Source organism: Heptranchias perlo, chromosome 2 (genome assembly GCF_035084215.1).
Source record: "Heptranchias perlo isolate sHepPer1 chromosome 2, sHepPer1.hap1, whole genome shotgun sequence".
Taxonomy (NCBI): domain Eukaryota; kingdom Metazoa; phylum Chordata; class Chondrichthyes; order Hexanchiformes; family Hexanchidae; genus Heptranchias; species Heptranchias perlo.
In genome coordinates this window covers 48218003-48232895 of record NC_090326.1, presented here as the reverse complement: position 1 = coordinate 48232895, position 14893 = coordinate 48218003, and the positions used below count along the sequence as shown (strand labels likewise).

The 14893-nt window shown below is 41.9% G+C and overlaps 1 protein-coding gene across 2 annotated transcripts in view; it reads left to right on the top strand.

The window, feature by feature from the left end:
* LOC137338928 (tumor necrosis factor receptor superfamily member 11A-like) overlaps window positions 1-14893 on the top strand; it is an 80873-nt gene that overhangs the window by 49404 nt on the left and 16576 nt on the right. For both annotated transcript variants that reach the window (XM_068001855.1, XM_068001856.1), the window contains one exon: window positions 5265-5359. In XM_068001855.1, coding sequence (XP_067857956.1) covers window positions 5265-5359 — 95 coding nt within the window. The remainder of the gene's footprint in view (window positions 1-5264; window positions 5360-14893) is intronic.

The following is a 14893-nucleotide window of genomic DNA, read 5'->3' as shown; positions in this document are numbered from 1 at the left end:
CAATTGTTCTAGAATCTAGGGAATTTTGGAAGATCATAACCAATGCATCCACTATCTCTACAGCCACCTCTTTTAGAACCCTAGGATGTAGGCCATCAGGTCCAGGGGATTTATTGGCTTTTAGTCCAATTAGTTTCTCAAGTACTTTTTCACTGCTGATAATAATTACTTTTAGGTTCCTTATTCTCATTAGCCCCTTGGTTTTTGTTTCTTCTACTGTGAAGACGGATACAAAATATTTGTTTAACGCATCTACCATTTCCTGATTCCCCATTTTAATTTATCCTGTCTCAGCCTCTTGGGGAGCAACATTTACTTTTGATACTCTCTTTTTACATACTTGTAGAAGCTCTTACAATCCGTTTTTATATTTCTTGCTCGTTTACTTTCATATTCTATTTTCTCCCTTTTTATCAAGTTTTTGGTCGTCCTTTGCTGGTTTCTAAAACTCTCCCAATCCTCAGACTTATTACTCTTCTTTGCACCATTACGGGCCTCTTCTTTTAATCTAATACTATCCTTAACTTCGTTAGTTAGCCACGGGTGGTCACGCTGAATAATGCTGCTAGCTCCATGTTGCGTCTCTGCCCAGGAACAGTGGAACTCTCCCCAAGCATGGACATGCAGAGCTCCTCTCGCCAGCGGATTATGGCTAGTTAAATTTTAATCTTTTGAGAAAATGGGTCATGTCAGCTCTCTTGCTAACATTCAAACACATTATCAATAAAGTCATATTGCACCCAATTTGAAACCCAAGTAAAGTTAAGACAATTTCTTAGGGTTGGTCTTGCACCTCTTGCCATAATGCAGTGCATTGTCAGATTACACACTCAGATTTCCTAAAGATTTGATGTCATTGTACATCTGAAAGCACTTTGCATCAAACAAAATTGGCAATATAACTGATCTGCAGGTTTCCTGTACATTGCTACTAGTGAGACTCACCCTCTATCCATCAACAGGCATTCTAGCCTGTGTTGCTGGATCAAGGGATTCTGTGATCTATCTATGACATAACCAACTTTCCCTGGGGCAACCTTTTCACAGTTTGTGCTGCTGGACGATTTCTTTCCTCTTCTTTGTGTTACCCCTGCTGCATCTATTGCATTCTGAGATTCTGTCACAATTGTACTTGCTACAATACTTCCATCTGTCTGATCACTTCCTTTGTAGAAGGCCACACTTCCTGACTGTGCAGAAGGCTTAAGGTGATGGTAATTTAGAGTTCCACATTTTGGTCGTCTTTTAAGTCTGCAGTTATGACCTCACTAAGAGCTATATTTTCCTCTCTGGTTCAAGTTTAACAGAAAGTAGGCATGAGTAAATGGCAAGTAAATCCATCGGTTAGCAGTAACTGATATTTCTTCTATTTTTACCACAGCTCACAGTTTGTTCCCATCCTGAAATGCGTCAGTTGGACGTGAGCCTCAGAAAAAAAGTTTGCTTGTTAAAGTTTGCTCAGAGCTTGCTGAAGGCCGATGTGCACAGGATCTTTCAGAGTTGCTCAGTTCAGGCTAACAAATAAAGTTTAGCAATGCGTTCACATTAAGAAAATGGGGGTAGAATTTCTGCAGGAATTCTCCTGATTGTTCACTGTAACTTCAGTGGAAACTCCAGAGAAATAACGTAAACAGCCGTTCATGCCGTTTCTCTGGAGCTTCCGCTGAAGTTACAGTGGACGATCGGGAGAATCGGGCAGGAAATTGGACATGAATTTAGATTTGAGGTTAAGATCGGATCAGCCATGATCTTATTGAATGGTGGAGCAGGCTCGAGGGGCCGATTGGCCTACTCCTGCTCCTATTTCTTATGTTCTTATCTTATGTTAATCCCTGTGGAAATTCCAGGCGATTGACTTTAGTTATGTGAAAGTATAGTATGGATTCATCAGCAGCCACCAGTAGCACAGAAATGTCTACAGACAGAGAGATTTATGCAGGAGATATTAATTGCTCTATGTGTATAGTGTGCTCTGCAATCAACACCGTAAGACACCGTAAGATATTTCAGATGAGACTTTAAACCAAGGCTCTGTCTGCCCTCTCAGGTGGACGTTAACGATCCCATGGCACTATTTCGAAGAAGAACAGGGGAGTTTTCTCTGTTGTCCTGGCCAATATTTATCCCTCAATCAACACCACTAAAACAGATTATCTGGTTATCATCTCATTGCTGTTTGTGGGACCTTGCTGTGTTGACAGCCGTATTTCCTACATTACAACAGTGTAAAGCGCTTTGGGACATCCTAAGGTCATAAAAAGCGCAATATAAATGCGAGTCTTTCTTTAAGAGTCTATTGAACATATTTAAAGTAATGGACTGCAAGTTGTTTTTCCTGTTAAGTTGTATCAAACTGACCCAACTATGTAGAGTTAGTTTGATATATATAGGAATAAGAAAAGTTTATTTTTCAGCACATTAAAAGGATAACAGGATACAACATATATTCCATGTGACATAATTTAATTTAGTGAATGAGTTGTTGTGATATTCAAGCCTCTGCCATGTTCAAATGCATGTCAATTTCCAGTTGAAGTGCATGACTGAGTGTTCATATATTTTCCTTAGGTGCTTTAAAGTATTTCTTGTGATTCATGGAATTTCTATGTACAGTTATCTTATGTAGCAGTGTCTAAGCGCTCCCCAGCTGAGTTGGGGGTTAATGTTTGAGCCAACTGGGAGCTGCCTCAGATTCCATAGAGCCATAGAAGGATGTCTTTTGGCCCATTGAGTCTGTGACAGCTATTTGCTAGAGCAATCCAAAACCAATCCCACTGCCCTGCTCTCTCCCCACAGCCATGTATCTTCCTCTGCTTCAAATATATATCCAGTTTTCCCTTAAAGGATGCAGTGGTCTCTATCTCAACCATTCCCGTGATAAAGAATTTTGTTCTTCAACAACCCTCTAAGTAAAAAAAAATTCTCCTAACCTCTCTCCTCACTCTCTTTAAATTGATGGTCCCTCATTACTGACTCTCCAACCAGAGGAAATGGTCTTTCTCTATTCATTTTATCAGACCCCTTAATTTTAAAAATCTCTAGCAATCTCCTTTTGGCCTTCTCTGCTCTATTGAAAATAGTCCGAGTCTCTCCTTATAACAATAGTATCCCGTCCTGGCCAGTCTTCCCAATCTCACCACTGAGTCAGAAGGTTGTGGGTTCAAGCCCTACTTCAAAGACTTGAGCGCATAAACTAGGCTGACACTCCAGTGCAGTACTGAGAGAATGCTGCATTGTCGGAGGTGCCGTCTTTCAGAGGGGATGTTAAACTGAGGCCCCATTTCCATCTCAGGTAAAAGACCTCATGGTACTATTTAAAGAAGAGCAGGGGAATTCTCCTGGTGTCCAGGCCACTATTTATCCCTCAACCAAAATCAATCAAAATCACTAGAACAGATTATCTGGTTATTTGCTGTGCGCAAATTGGCTCCCACGGTTCCCTATTTTACAACAGTGAGTACACTTCAGAGGTACTTCATTGGCGGTGAAGGGCTTTGGGATGTCCTGAGGTTGTGAAAGGCACTATATAAATGCAAGTTGTTTTTCTTTATCTACCTGTACTCTCACTTTCAGGAAATGATGTATTTTGAACTCTTAGGTCTCTTTGTTCATTTATACCTTTCAGTGTCTTTCCATTGAGTGTATATTCCCATTCCTTGTTTTTCTTCCCAAGATTTATTACGCCACACATCCATATTAAATTGCATCCTCCACCTATCTGCCCATTCTGTTAACCTGTATGCCTTCTTGAAGTTTTTTATAGTCCTCTCATTTTTGGCAAACCCCCTACATGTGTTATCAGATTGTGCTTTTTATGCCCAAGTCCAAGTCATCTATATACAAATATATCGATGTATAAAATATATAAATGGACCAGAACACCACTTCCAAATCTCCTCCAATCTGAGTAACACCCATTTACCCTATCACTTTGCTTCCAGTCCAGCAACCAACTTTCTATCCTGAATTTTCCTAACAAGCCTCATAGAATGCCTTATGAAAATCCATATACACTTCATCTACTGTATTCCCTTGATCTATGCAATCTGTAAACTCTTCACAAGCTCTATTTAATTTATCAAACATGACTTGCCTTTACTATATCTGTGCTGGCTGACCTTGATTAGCTCATGCATTTCTAAATGCCCACTAGTTTTATCTAGAATGATGGATTCCAGGAATTTGCCTAGAATTGATGTTAAACTAACTGGCCTATAGTTACGCAATTTATCCTTCTCTCCCATCTTGAACAAAAGTGTTACATTGCCTAGTTTCCAATCCCACCATACAACTCATACATTTGGAGAAGCTTCAAAAAGTGGCCAGAGCCTATGCTATTTCCTTTCTGACTTCTTTCAACAATCTAGAGTGCAAGCCATCAGAACCTAGTGACCTATCCACCTTGATTCTGCTTTTTTTCCGATGTCCTACTATTCTCATATACCTGACATTTTTATTGCATTTCCCTATACTTTCTTGATGTGGTACACTGGAATTCAATGTATCAGCTTTTTAGCTAAGCTCCACCAAACTACCATCTAAATTTTTCAAATTTGTTTCAGCTCTATTTGTGGTTCTGCACTTTTGTATTGTGGCTAAGTTCTAGTTCAAGGTACTTCTATATGTTTTATGTATATCCTTCTATATTAAATTGAAGATTTTGTGTATGTTATGCACTTCCTGTGCCACGATTCTTCAGCCATGCTAATATTTCTATACCGACTATCGCTGGAACTTCCAACTTTGACAGAGGCATACGCCCTGCCAGATTTTTCTTTTCATTGACTCCAATGAAACTGTGAGTTATATATACTTACCATTATACTCACCTTTCAGTGCTTCCACCATAGATGGCATTGCCACTCCTCAAACATCTGCGTAGGATCTCCAGTGGTGCTGTTCTCACCCACCTGAGGCCTAATCTTTAATCAGCTGGCTCAGTAAAGGTTCCTGATATTTAAAGTTTTGTTTGTTCGCTCGTGGAGAAGCCATTTAGGTAATCTTGTGTCCCCAGTCCCCCAGTGTGTTCCTTCTACTGCTTTGGACTTTGTGCCCTTCCCTGTTCCAATTTCCCCACTACCCTGAAAAGTTCCATCCTCTTCCCAAATTACCAGCACTGAGAAGCAGCAATTTGTTTAGTGAGATATTTTGTGTACACACATACATATATATAACCGACATATTAGTTTCAGTAATAATGATATTTGCAATACTTGATTTCATTAGGAAATGTTAATATTTGTACTGTATTTCATTTTCCATAGTTGCACAGCACTTGGACTGATGGAGAAAGTACCCGGCAACACAACATCTGACACTGTGTGCATCAATGTTAGTGCATCAACATCGCCCAGTTCAGGTACAGTGGATGCAAATTTTATGTAACCCAATTATAAGTCTGCCATTTGGAGTTCTGCATTGTAATATATAACCTTGAGCTTTTATTGTTCTCATTTATCTATACCAAAACAACCTATTCTTCTGAGATAAAAACAGAAAATGCTGGAAACACTCAGCAGATCAGGCAGCATCTGTGGAGAGAGAAACAGAGTTAATGTTTCAGGTCGATGACCTTTCATCAGAACTCTTCAGAGAGTTCAGCAATGTTGCCTTTACCATTTGAACTTTCCAAGTCATTTAATCATTTAAGAAATCTCCATTGGATTAGCATTAAATTCAACGTGTATCTTAAAAAGCAGAGTGCTTCGGCGTATTTCAAAATGGCTGCCTCCTTCTTTCAACATATTGTGGCTCTCTAATATATTGTTTATAATCACACATAAAAAGTGTATCAGTAATAAGAGTTGCCAGTAAAACCAGATCTAGTTTCTGGACTCTACTGCTTAATTTGCAACAGACCAATCACATGGCCACTGCCACCTTCATTGTTTCTCATACTTGCTCTTCTTCACAGCAGTTTTCCTGCTACTTATCTGGTCCATTGTGTTTTTTTTTATTCGTTCACGGGATGTGGGCGTCGCTGGCAAGGCCGGCATTTATTGCCCATCCCTAATTGCCCTCGAGAAGGTGGTGGTGGGCCGCCTTCTTGAACCGCTGCAGTCCGTGTGGTGACGGTTCTCCCACAGTGCTGTTAGGAAGGGAGTTCCAGGATTTTGACCCAGCGACAATGAAGGAACGGCGATATATTTCCAAGTCGGGATGGTGTGTGACTTGGAGGGGAACGTGCAGGTGGTGTTGTTCCCATGCGCCTGCTGCCCTTGTCCTTCTAGGTGGTAGAGGTCGCGGGTTTGGGAGGTGCTGTCGAAGAAGCCTTGGCGAGTTGCTGCAGTGCATCCTGTGGATGGTACATCATTAACTCTCAAAATTTAACAATTCCAACATTCCCCAACACAAGACCATGAATGAATATTTTAACATTTAAAATTAGAAACCTTAAACGGCACTATTCTATTTGTATTGCTGAAAAGACCTACATCAGTGGTAAAACTAAATTAGTTAGGATTTTGCAGATGGAAAAAGCCATAGAAAGGGCAAATAGGATTCTGGACCCTGAAATTCCACTGGACTCCTTCTGTAACTTTCGTGGAAAACCAGCAGAACCTCCAAAGAGAAGGCATAAATGGCCATTTTTAGCCTTTTGTACTGTTTCTCTGGGGTTTCTGCCAACCTCCTACTAAAGTTACAGCAGAAGATCAGGAGCATCCTCATGGAATATCGAGGCCATTGTTTTATATACGCGGGTTTTAAATACAAAAGCAAGGAAATGATAGTGGGGTCGGTTTTAATGCCTCCGTCGAATAGTAACAGTGTGTGGAAGGGGTTAAAATCAGGCAAGCAGAATTACTGGCCCAATGTGGTTCCATTTCCATCCAGCGCCATTTCATCTTCGCTAACTTTCCAGTAGGCCGAAGCTCCCTTGTAGGCAGGCAGGAGCCTCATAAATATTAGAATGCGAGAGTCCGATGACATAATTCGAACCCCAACGCGAATTTAACCTACAAACAGGCAAATCATGCCCTTCCCGGAGCCGCAAGCAAAAGCTGGCAGTGAGCAGGATCAGAGCCAGTACAATTTCAAATTTTTTTTCATGGTTCATTGTTGGCCAGGAGGAGGCTCCACAGGGAAACCACGGGTCTCCTCTGTTCCAAACCTCCTCTCCTCCCCTGTTCACGATTGTGCCGGACGCCCTTCTCTTGTTTAACTTGCCGGGGGACTGTTTCCTTCGATCCCCCTCGGCATCCTACTGCCATGGGAAATCGCGTTTCCACCCACCAGCTACCTTGTCATTCTCACCGGGTTCAGGCGGGAGCCCACGCTGCAACGTGCTAATGAGGCCCTGTGGTTAAAATCGACCTGATCCCACTTCCTTCCCGGCTTCCAGGTGCACCACCCACTTTGCGCTCCCTCACGCATTGTTCCCTCACCAAGTAAAAATTGACCCCAATGAATCTGTACAAGATATGGGTTAGGCCACAGTTGAAGAACTGTGTGCAGTTTTGGACTCCTCCAGTATCGAAAGGATACTGGAGCCATGGAAAAAGATGCAACATAGGGTCGCTAGGATCATAGTGGTTATAAGAGGATATACAACTAAAAAACTAGAGCTGTACATTTGTAAACTTGTGATGACATTTCTACTCTCCTCGTGCATGAGAGAGATGGAGGGTTTGATCTGTACGAAAAAGAGGGACAGATACAAAGAAAATGTTGCAGCCTGGAGTGAATAGGACCAGCTGTTTTCTAGTTTTTTTTTCAATTTGCTCATGGTTTTTGGAGCTGTGGTTATGTACACTACCTTGGTCTGCTGTTAGTTCTGCAATGTTTCAGACAGCGGTCGGGGAGGTGTTCTGACACACTGTCACATTCTCATTGCACAACTTCTGTCGGTGGTTTGTGGTAGTTTATATAATTTTCTATAATTAGCAGCGTATTTTACCCGTATAGAGTATGTGACTTGAATCCTATTTGATGTCATACACCCAGTGTTGTGTGTCAAACTGGCTATTTTTAAATCATTTGATGGGAATGTGTCTTTTACATTATTACACCAGATTAGGGTGATAATATAGGCAACTGACAGGGGATTTTATTAGGACCTAATACTTTTGGTACGATACACCACTTGACTTCCTGGTCAAGATTCTAGATATACTGAACCCAGCTTTAAAAACAGAATCTGTGATGGTTTTTTATTATTAGCAATTGGCATTCAAGTTCCCACCCCCCCCCCCCGCCCCCCCTGCCCCCCCACACCCCCAACCATGAACAGTGGCGCTTGATTTTTTTCATTGTACTGAAGAGGAGGTTGCAATATTGACCCAACATTTGATGTGCTGACATTATTTTAATTGAATTTAGGAGGCAGGAGATTCTGAGTTAGTTGACTGATAATTTGCAGCAGGAGCCATGGGGAATTGAGATTGTACGCCCTTGTCTTTGGTTGTGGCCCATTTCCCCTTTAAGAAGAAAGTAAAGAGTGTGAAGGCACTCTGCACTTCGTCATTTGGAATGTGACCCAGGTTTCAGAGGCATGTCTTAATGGGAGTGAAGTGCCACCGCCAATCCATTCCACAGGTCCAGATCGTGCCCTTCATGGATTTCCTTCCCCTGCGGCCTAAAAGCCGGATTCTCCGTTGCTTGATTACAGACAGTAGCACCTTAACTGAAAGGTCTTTAAAATTGTGGGCTCGATCCCCTGAAGCACCAAATTGCATTGAGCCACTCTGTTACAAACACAAAATGGCTGCTTTGACCCTTTCAGCTGCCGCAGCAGCACTGTGTGTTGCACCCAACTCCCCAAGGTGGCCTTTCTATAAATAGTGGCTGGAGCCCCCATGAACGTATAATGAAGCTTCACTGAGGTAAATTGGGTGGGTTCTCAGTAGTATAACAGCAGCGGGATTAAGAACGGTTCTGGTGCACTTCCAGAGGTAAATCTGTTGACACGAAAAATCCGGCCCGAGGTATTCATCTAAATGGGGCAAAATTGGAAAGAACTTAGTAGATCCAAAGTTTTTCAGTTTGGATCAGTTAGGATTTGTGAAGGGCCTTCACAGCTGAAATACAATGTTAGTTGCAAAAATAGATTTTCAAAATGCATTCATTAAACAATGCAAACCATAAAGTTTTATTTATTGCTACGAAAAATGAAAGGATATTTGATATCTTGACCCATGTCGTACTCCGTCATAGAGTCATAGAATTGTACAGCATAGAAGGCTGCCTTTCGGCCCATGCCGGCTCTTGTAAAGAGTATCCACTTAAAAAGTCCTGCATTGGCCAGGAATCAGACCTAAGCCTCTCAAGTGGCAGGCAAGAAGTCTACCATGGAACCACCTATACTACTGAGCCACCAGTGATACTGAACCACCAATACTACTGAACCACCAGTGACACTGAACCACCAGTGACACTGAACCACCAGTGATACTGAACCACCAATGATACTGAGCCACCAGTGATACTGAACCACCAATACTACTGAACCACCAGTGATACTGAACCACCAATACTACTGAGCCACCAGTGATACTGAACCACCAATACTACTGAGCCACCAGTGATACTGAACCACCAATACTACTGAGCCACCAGTGATACTGAACCACCAATACTACTGAACCACCAGTGATACTGAACCACCAGTTACACTGAACCACCAATACTACTGAACCACCAGTTACACTGAGCCACCAATATTACTGAACCACCAGTGATACTGAACCACCAATGATACTGAGCCACCAATATTACTGAACCACCAGTGATACTGAACCACCAATGATACTGAGCCACCAATATTACTGAACCACCAGTGATACTGAACCACCAATGATACTGAGCCACCAATATTACTGAACCACCAGTGATACTGAACCACCAGTGATACTGAGCCACCAATATTACTGAACCACCAGTGATACTGAACCACCAGTGATAGAATGTGCTAGAGTTCTAACGAACTGCACCACTGCTCCTCCCGACCTCAAGTGATTTTGTTTCTAAAGTTATTAATACAAGATTTTACGGTATTGTCACTGGAAACTATTGGCACATTGTGCTATGATGTGCATTCACACACAACTGCATAACAGTCCAACACGCTCAAATCTGTTTAGTGAATCCACAATCAGCTCTGTCTGCCTGCCGCTTCTGAACTAACTCATTGGAAAATTATGTACCCATTAAATCTTATTTGTATTCATTAGGGAATAAAAGAACAGACAGGAATACATGAGGTTGCAGCTTAGGTCAAGTAGGTTTATGAAAGAACAAGACCATAGGGATTGAAATACAATCTCCTGTACTCCCTCTTGTTCGTTATTGCGGTTCAGTTTTTCTTTTCAAAATGTAAATTTTGAAATATCTTGTGGGGCATATCGGTACAAAAATCTTTCTTTGATGTCTGTGGAATCTGGTGGTCAAAGGTCGCGATGTAAAATGGCAGCTTTATCATAACTTGTTACATTAACAGATTTTAACAGCAGCATGAAAAAAACGGCCATTTCTGAGTGCTGCATCTGCTCAGTCTTGAGCTATTTCTAACATCACTTCTTAGTGGAGAACTCACTTAGCACGGAGGGATCCTGCAGCCAAAAATTAAGAATCTATTGCCCAACGTTGAAGCCGACAGTGCAGACAGTGCAAGTGTGGTTATTCACCGTGAATGGATATTAATCAAGATAACCAGAGTTAGCATAATTTGGTATTCATAACTTGTAACACAAATCAATAACATTTCAGGTAGACTTTAATATGTTTCACACTCCGGGAGTTGCTGTATATCTTCTGCAGAACAAATATATTTCAAAACTTTTTTTATGAATCTGAGATTTTATGAAAATCAAGACAATAGCCAGTAATATAATTAATGAAACAACCTTTTTAAACATACTTCTGTTTTTGTTAGCTGTAAACAGATTGTTTTTTTTCCTGCTGCACAATTAATGCATTTTGAGAATCTGTTTTTACAATTTACAATGCAGTCTGAATTTCCTCTGCGAACCCATCCCAAATCGAGTGAGATAGCAGTGGAAAATTGGGAGGCCAGGCCTACCACCACATCCTACCCCGACTTTGAATGTCCTTGCCCTTTCCCTCCACCCCAGCCAAGAAGGCTGCCTGCTGCACCTCCCCCACCGCCGAATGTAAGCTGCCAAGGAGAGGGGTGGTGGTAGACTCTGGGTTAGTGGCACCTAGTCGCCTACTTCATTGGTTTAAGGGAGACGGCTTAGTCGTGGCTTGTTTTCCTTCTATAATCGCCTACCCGTTCAAGTCCTTAGTACAGTCCAAGGCCTTCAATAAAACAATTGAGTCTTCAACCTCTTCTGCCCCTTTAGATATGGCTCCCTCCTCTTCTGGCCCTACAATGGACTTCTGCCTGCAGCAGTGCCACATTTCCCTCCGCAGCAGTAGCCGGCTCCCTCTTGGTGGCGGGGATCCTTCCTGGAGCCCATCTTGCATATTTAAAGAGGCCCAAGAGGGACACTGGGCAGGGGTTGTGGGAAGGTTGGGGCAATAGGCAGAAGTCCCACCCTGGCCCTTTTGTGGTGGGAGGAGGAAATTCCAGACCTACGTTTGAGTTCTGAAAACCCCTCTAAAGCCTAACATCAGGAAAATGCTGGAATCCATTATTAAGGATGTAATAACAGGGCACTTGGAATATCATAATATTATTAGGCAGAATCAACACGGTTTTATGAAAGGGAAATCGTATTTGACAAATCTGTTAGAGTTTTGTGAGGGTGTAACTAGCAGGGTAGATAAGGGGGAACCAGTGGATGTAGTATATTTGAATTTTCAAAAGGCATTCAATAAGGTGCCACATAAAAGGTTGTTACACAAGGTAAGGGCTCATGAGGTTGGGGGTAATGTATTAGCATGGATAGAGGATTTGTTAAAGAACAGAAAACAGAGAGTAGGGATAAACGGGTCATTCTCAGGTTGGCAGGCTGTAACTAGTGGGGTGCCGCAAGGATCGGTGCTTGGGCCTCAACTATATACAATCTTTATTAACGACTTGGATGAAGGGACTGAGTGTAATGTATCCAAGTTTGCTGACGATACAAAGCTAGGTGGGAAAATATGCTGTGAAGAGGACACAAAGAGTCTGCAAAGGGATATAGACTGTTTAAATGAGTGGGCAAGAAAGTGGCAGATGGAGTATAATTTGGGGAAATGTGGAGTTATTCATTTTGGTAGGAAGAATAGAAAAACAGAATATTTTTTAAATGGTGAGAAACTATTAAATGTTGGTGTTCAGAGATGCTTGGGTGTCCTCGTATAAGAAACACAGAAAGTTAGTATGCAGGTACAGCAGGCAATTAGGAAAGCAAATGGCATGTTGGCCTTTATTGCAAGGGGGTTGGAAGTCTTACTACAGTTGTACAGAGCTTTAGTGAGACCTCATTTGGAGTACTGCATACAGTTTTGGTCTCCTTATCTAAGGAAGGATGTACTTGCCTTAGAGGAGGAACATAGGAGGTTCAACAAAGGTTCACTAGATTAATTCCTGGGATGAGAGGGTTGTCCTATGAAGAGAGGTTGAGTAGAATGGGCCTATACTCTCTGGAGTTTAGAAGAATGAGAGGTAATCTCATTGAAACATATAAGAATCTGAGATGGCTTGATGGGGTAAATGCTGAGAGATTGTTTCCCCTGGCTAGAGAGTCCAGAACTAGGGGGCATAGTCGCAGGATAAGGGGGTGGCCATTCAAGACTGAGATGAAGTTGAATTTCTTCACACAGAGGGTTGGGAATCTTTGGAATTCTCTACCCCAGAGGGCTGTGGATGCTGAGTCATTGAGTATATTCAAGGCTGAGATGGATAGATTTTTGGACTCTAGGGTAATTAAGAGATATGGGAATCAGTCTGGAAAGTGGAGTTGAGGTTGAAGATCAGCTATGATCTTATTGAATAGCGGAGCAGGCTCGAGGGGCCGTATGGCCTACTCCTGCTCCTATTTCTTATGTTCTTATGTTCTAACTGACCAAAATAGAAAACCTTGGATCTACTCAGTTCTTTTCAATTTTTAGATCAATTTGAACAAGACAACATTCTGTCTAAGCACAACTTCAGGTATTTTATGCCCACTTGATTTCTTTAGAAGTCTGAATCCGAGTTTCAAACTCAGATTTAGCAATTTTAAAATAAGATTATTTTATGCTTTACCTCATTTCCTCACTCAGATGCCTATCCCAGTTGCTACACCAAAACAGGGAACCAACCCACTCCCAAGGGTCTGCATTGCTGCTCCTTAACTAGCTGCCAGGAGATGTGTTTTAGCATGTTAATATTGCCAAATGACTTCATGAAGTGTCTTAAGGTAACAGTGCTGTGACAACTGCCCCGTTTATATTCCACTGCAACTGGAACAACAGAAAGAAAACAGCACACTGCTCACTGGCAACAAGAGAATATCGCAGCCATTTGACAGCAATACTTAATTTGACATCAGAGGAGTGCTGCCTCTGGGGGTACTTGCAGAAATTCCCTCTTTTGGTGGATCTCTGACCCTTTGACGCTCAGAGCAAAGTGCTGCCTGATTATTGTATGCATAATATATACTGCAGTTCTTTGGAAGCATTTAGGGGAGAGCTTAAAGGCCAGTAATGGGTGGGCTGCTTTAGTGACATCACGCCAAAGTAAGTAAACTATGAGACTGACTCAGGATAAGGTAATCACCCTGGGTTTTTTTCTCTCTTTCTTACCCCCACTCCTTCTCTAAACAAACCTTACTTCCACTCTGAGCCTCATGGCTTCTTGGATAAGGTTGGGAATGTGCTGCATGAAGACAAACCTACAACTTACTATGATCGAAGCACCACTGTTCTTAGGTACTGTGTTGTTAGCCTTTGATCCCTGTAGGCTATGAAGCTATGCAGCATGATGTGACTGAGCATAATATCAAGTTGCAATATGTAATACGTGCTCTTTGGATACATACATGAAAGAGCTGATTAGGCAGTAGTGGATGTGTCTTCCCCATAGCTTTGGATAACTGCCAGTATTCGTTATGAAATTTTCTGATATTCTTTCTCATTTCCATGAAATTGCTTCCATGCATGTGGAGTGCAGTTGTAACTGTAGAATTTTCTAGTTTAATTTAGGCCAACGGAATGTTGGCTTTTATTGCTAGGGGAATAGAATATAAAAACAGGGAGGTATTGCTGCAGTTATATAAGGTATTGGTGAGACCGCACCTGGAATACTGCATACAGTTTTGGTGTCCATACTTAAGAAAAGACATACTTGCTCTCAAGGCAGTACAAAGAAGGTTCACTCGGTTAATCCCGGGGATGAGGGGGTGGACATATGAGGAGAGGTTGAGTAGATTGGGACTCTACTCATTGGGGTTCAGAAGAATGAGAGGTGATCTTATTGAAACATATAAGATTGTGAAGGGGCTTGATCGGGTGGATGCGGTAAGGATGTTCCCAAGGATGGGTGAAACTAGAACTAGGGGGCATAATCTTAGAATAAGGGGCTGCTCCTTCAAAACTGAGATGAGGAGAAACTTCTTCACTCAGAGGGTAGTAGGTCTGTGGAATTTGCTGCCCCAGGAAGCTGTGGAAGCTACATATTAAATAAATTTAAAACAGAAATAGACAGTTTCCTAGAAGTAAAGGGAATTAGGGGTTACGGGGAGCGGGCAGGAAATTGGACATGAATTTAAATTTGAGGTTAGGATCAGATCAGCCATGATCTTATTGAATGGCGGAGCAGGCTCGAGGGGCCGATTGGCCTACTCCTGCTCCTATTTCTTATGTTCTTATGTTTTTAACTTGTGCTTCGGAACACGTCGCAGGAGAGATCTTTACAAATTAATTGAAAAAGGCATAAATTTGAAGCAACATAAGAAAAACAATCTTACAAGAGTTTGTCTTCTGACCTGAGTAATTTGGAAAATGTAACAAGCAGCTTTTGTTAACC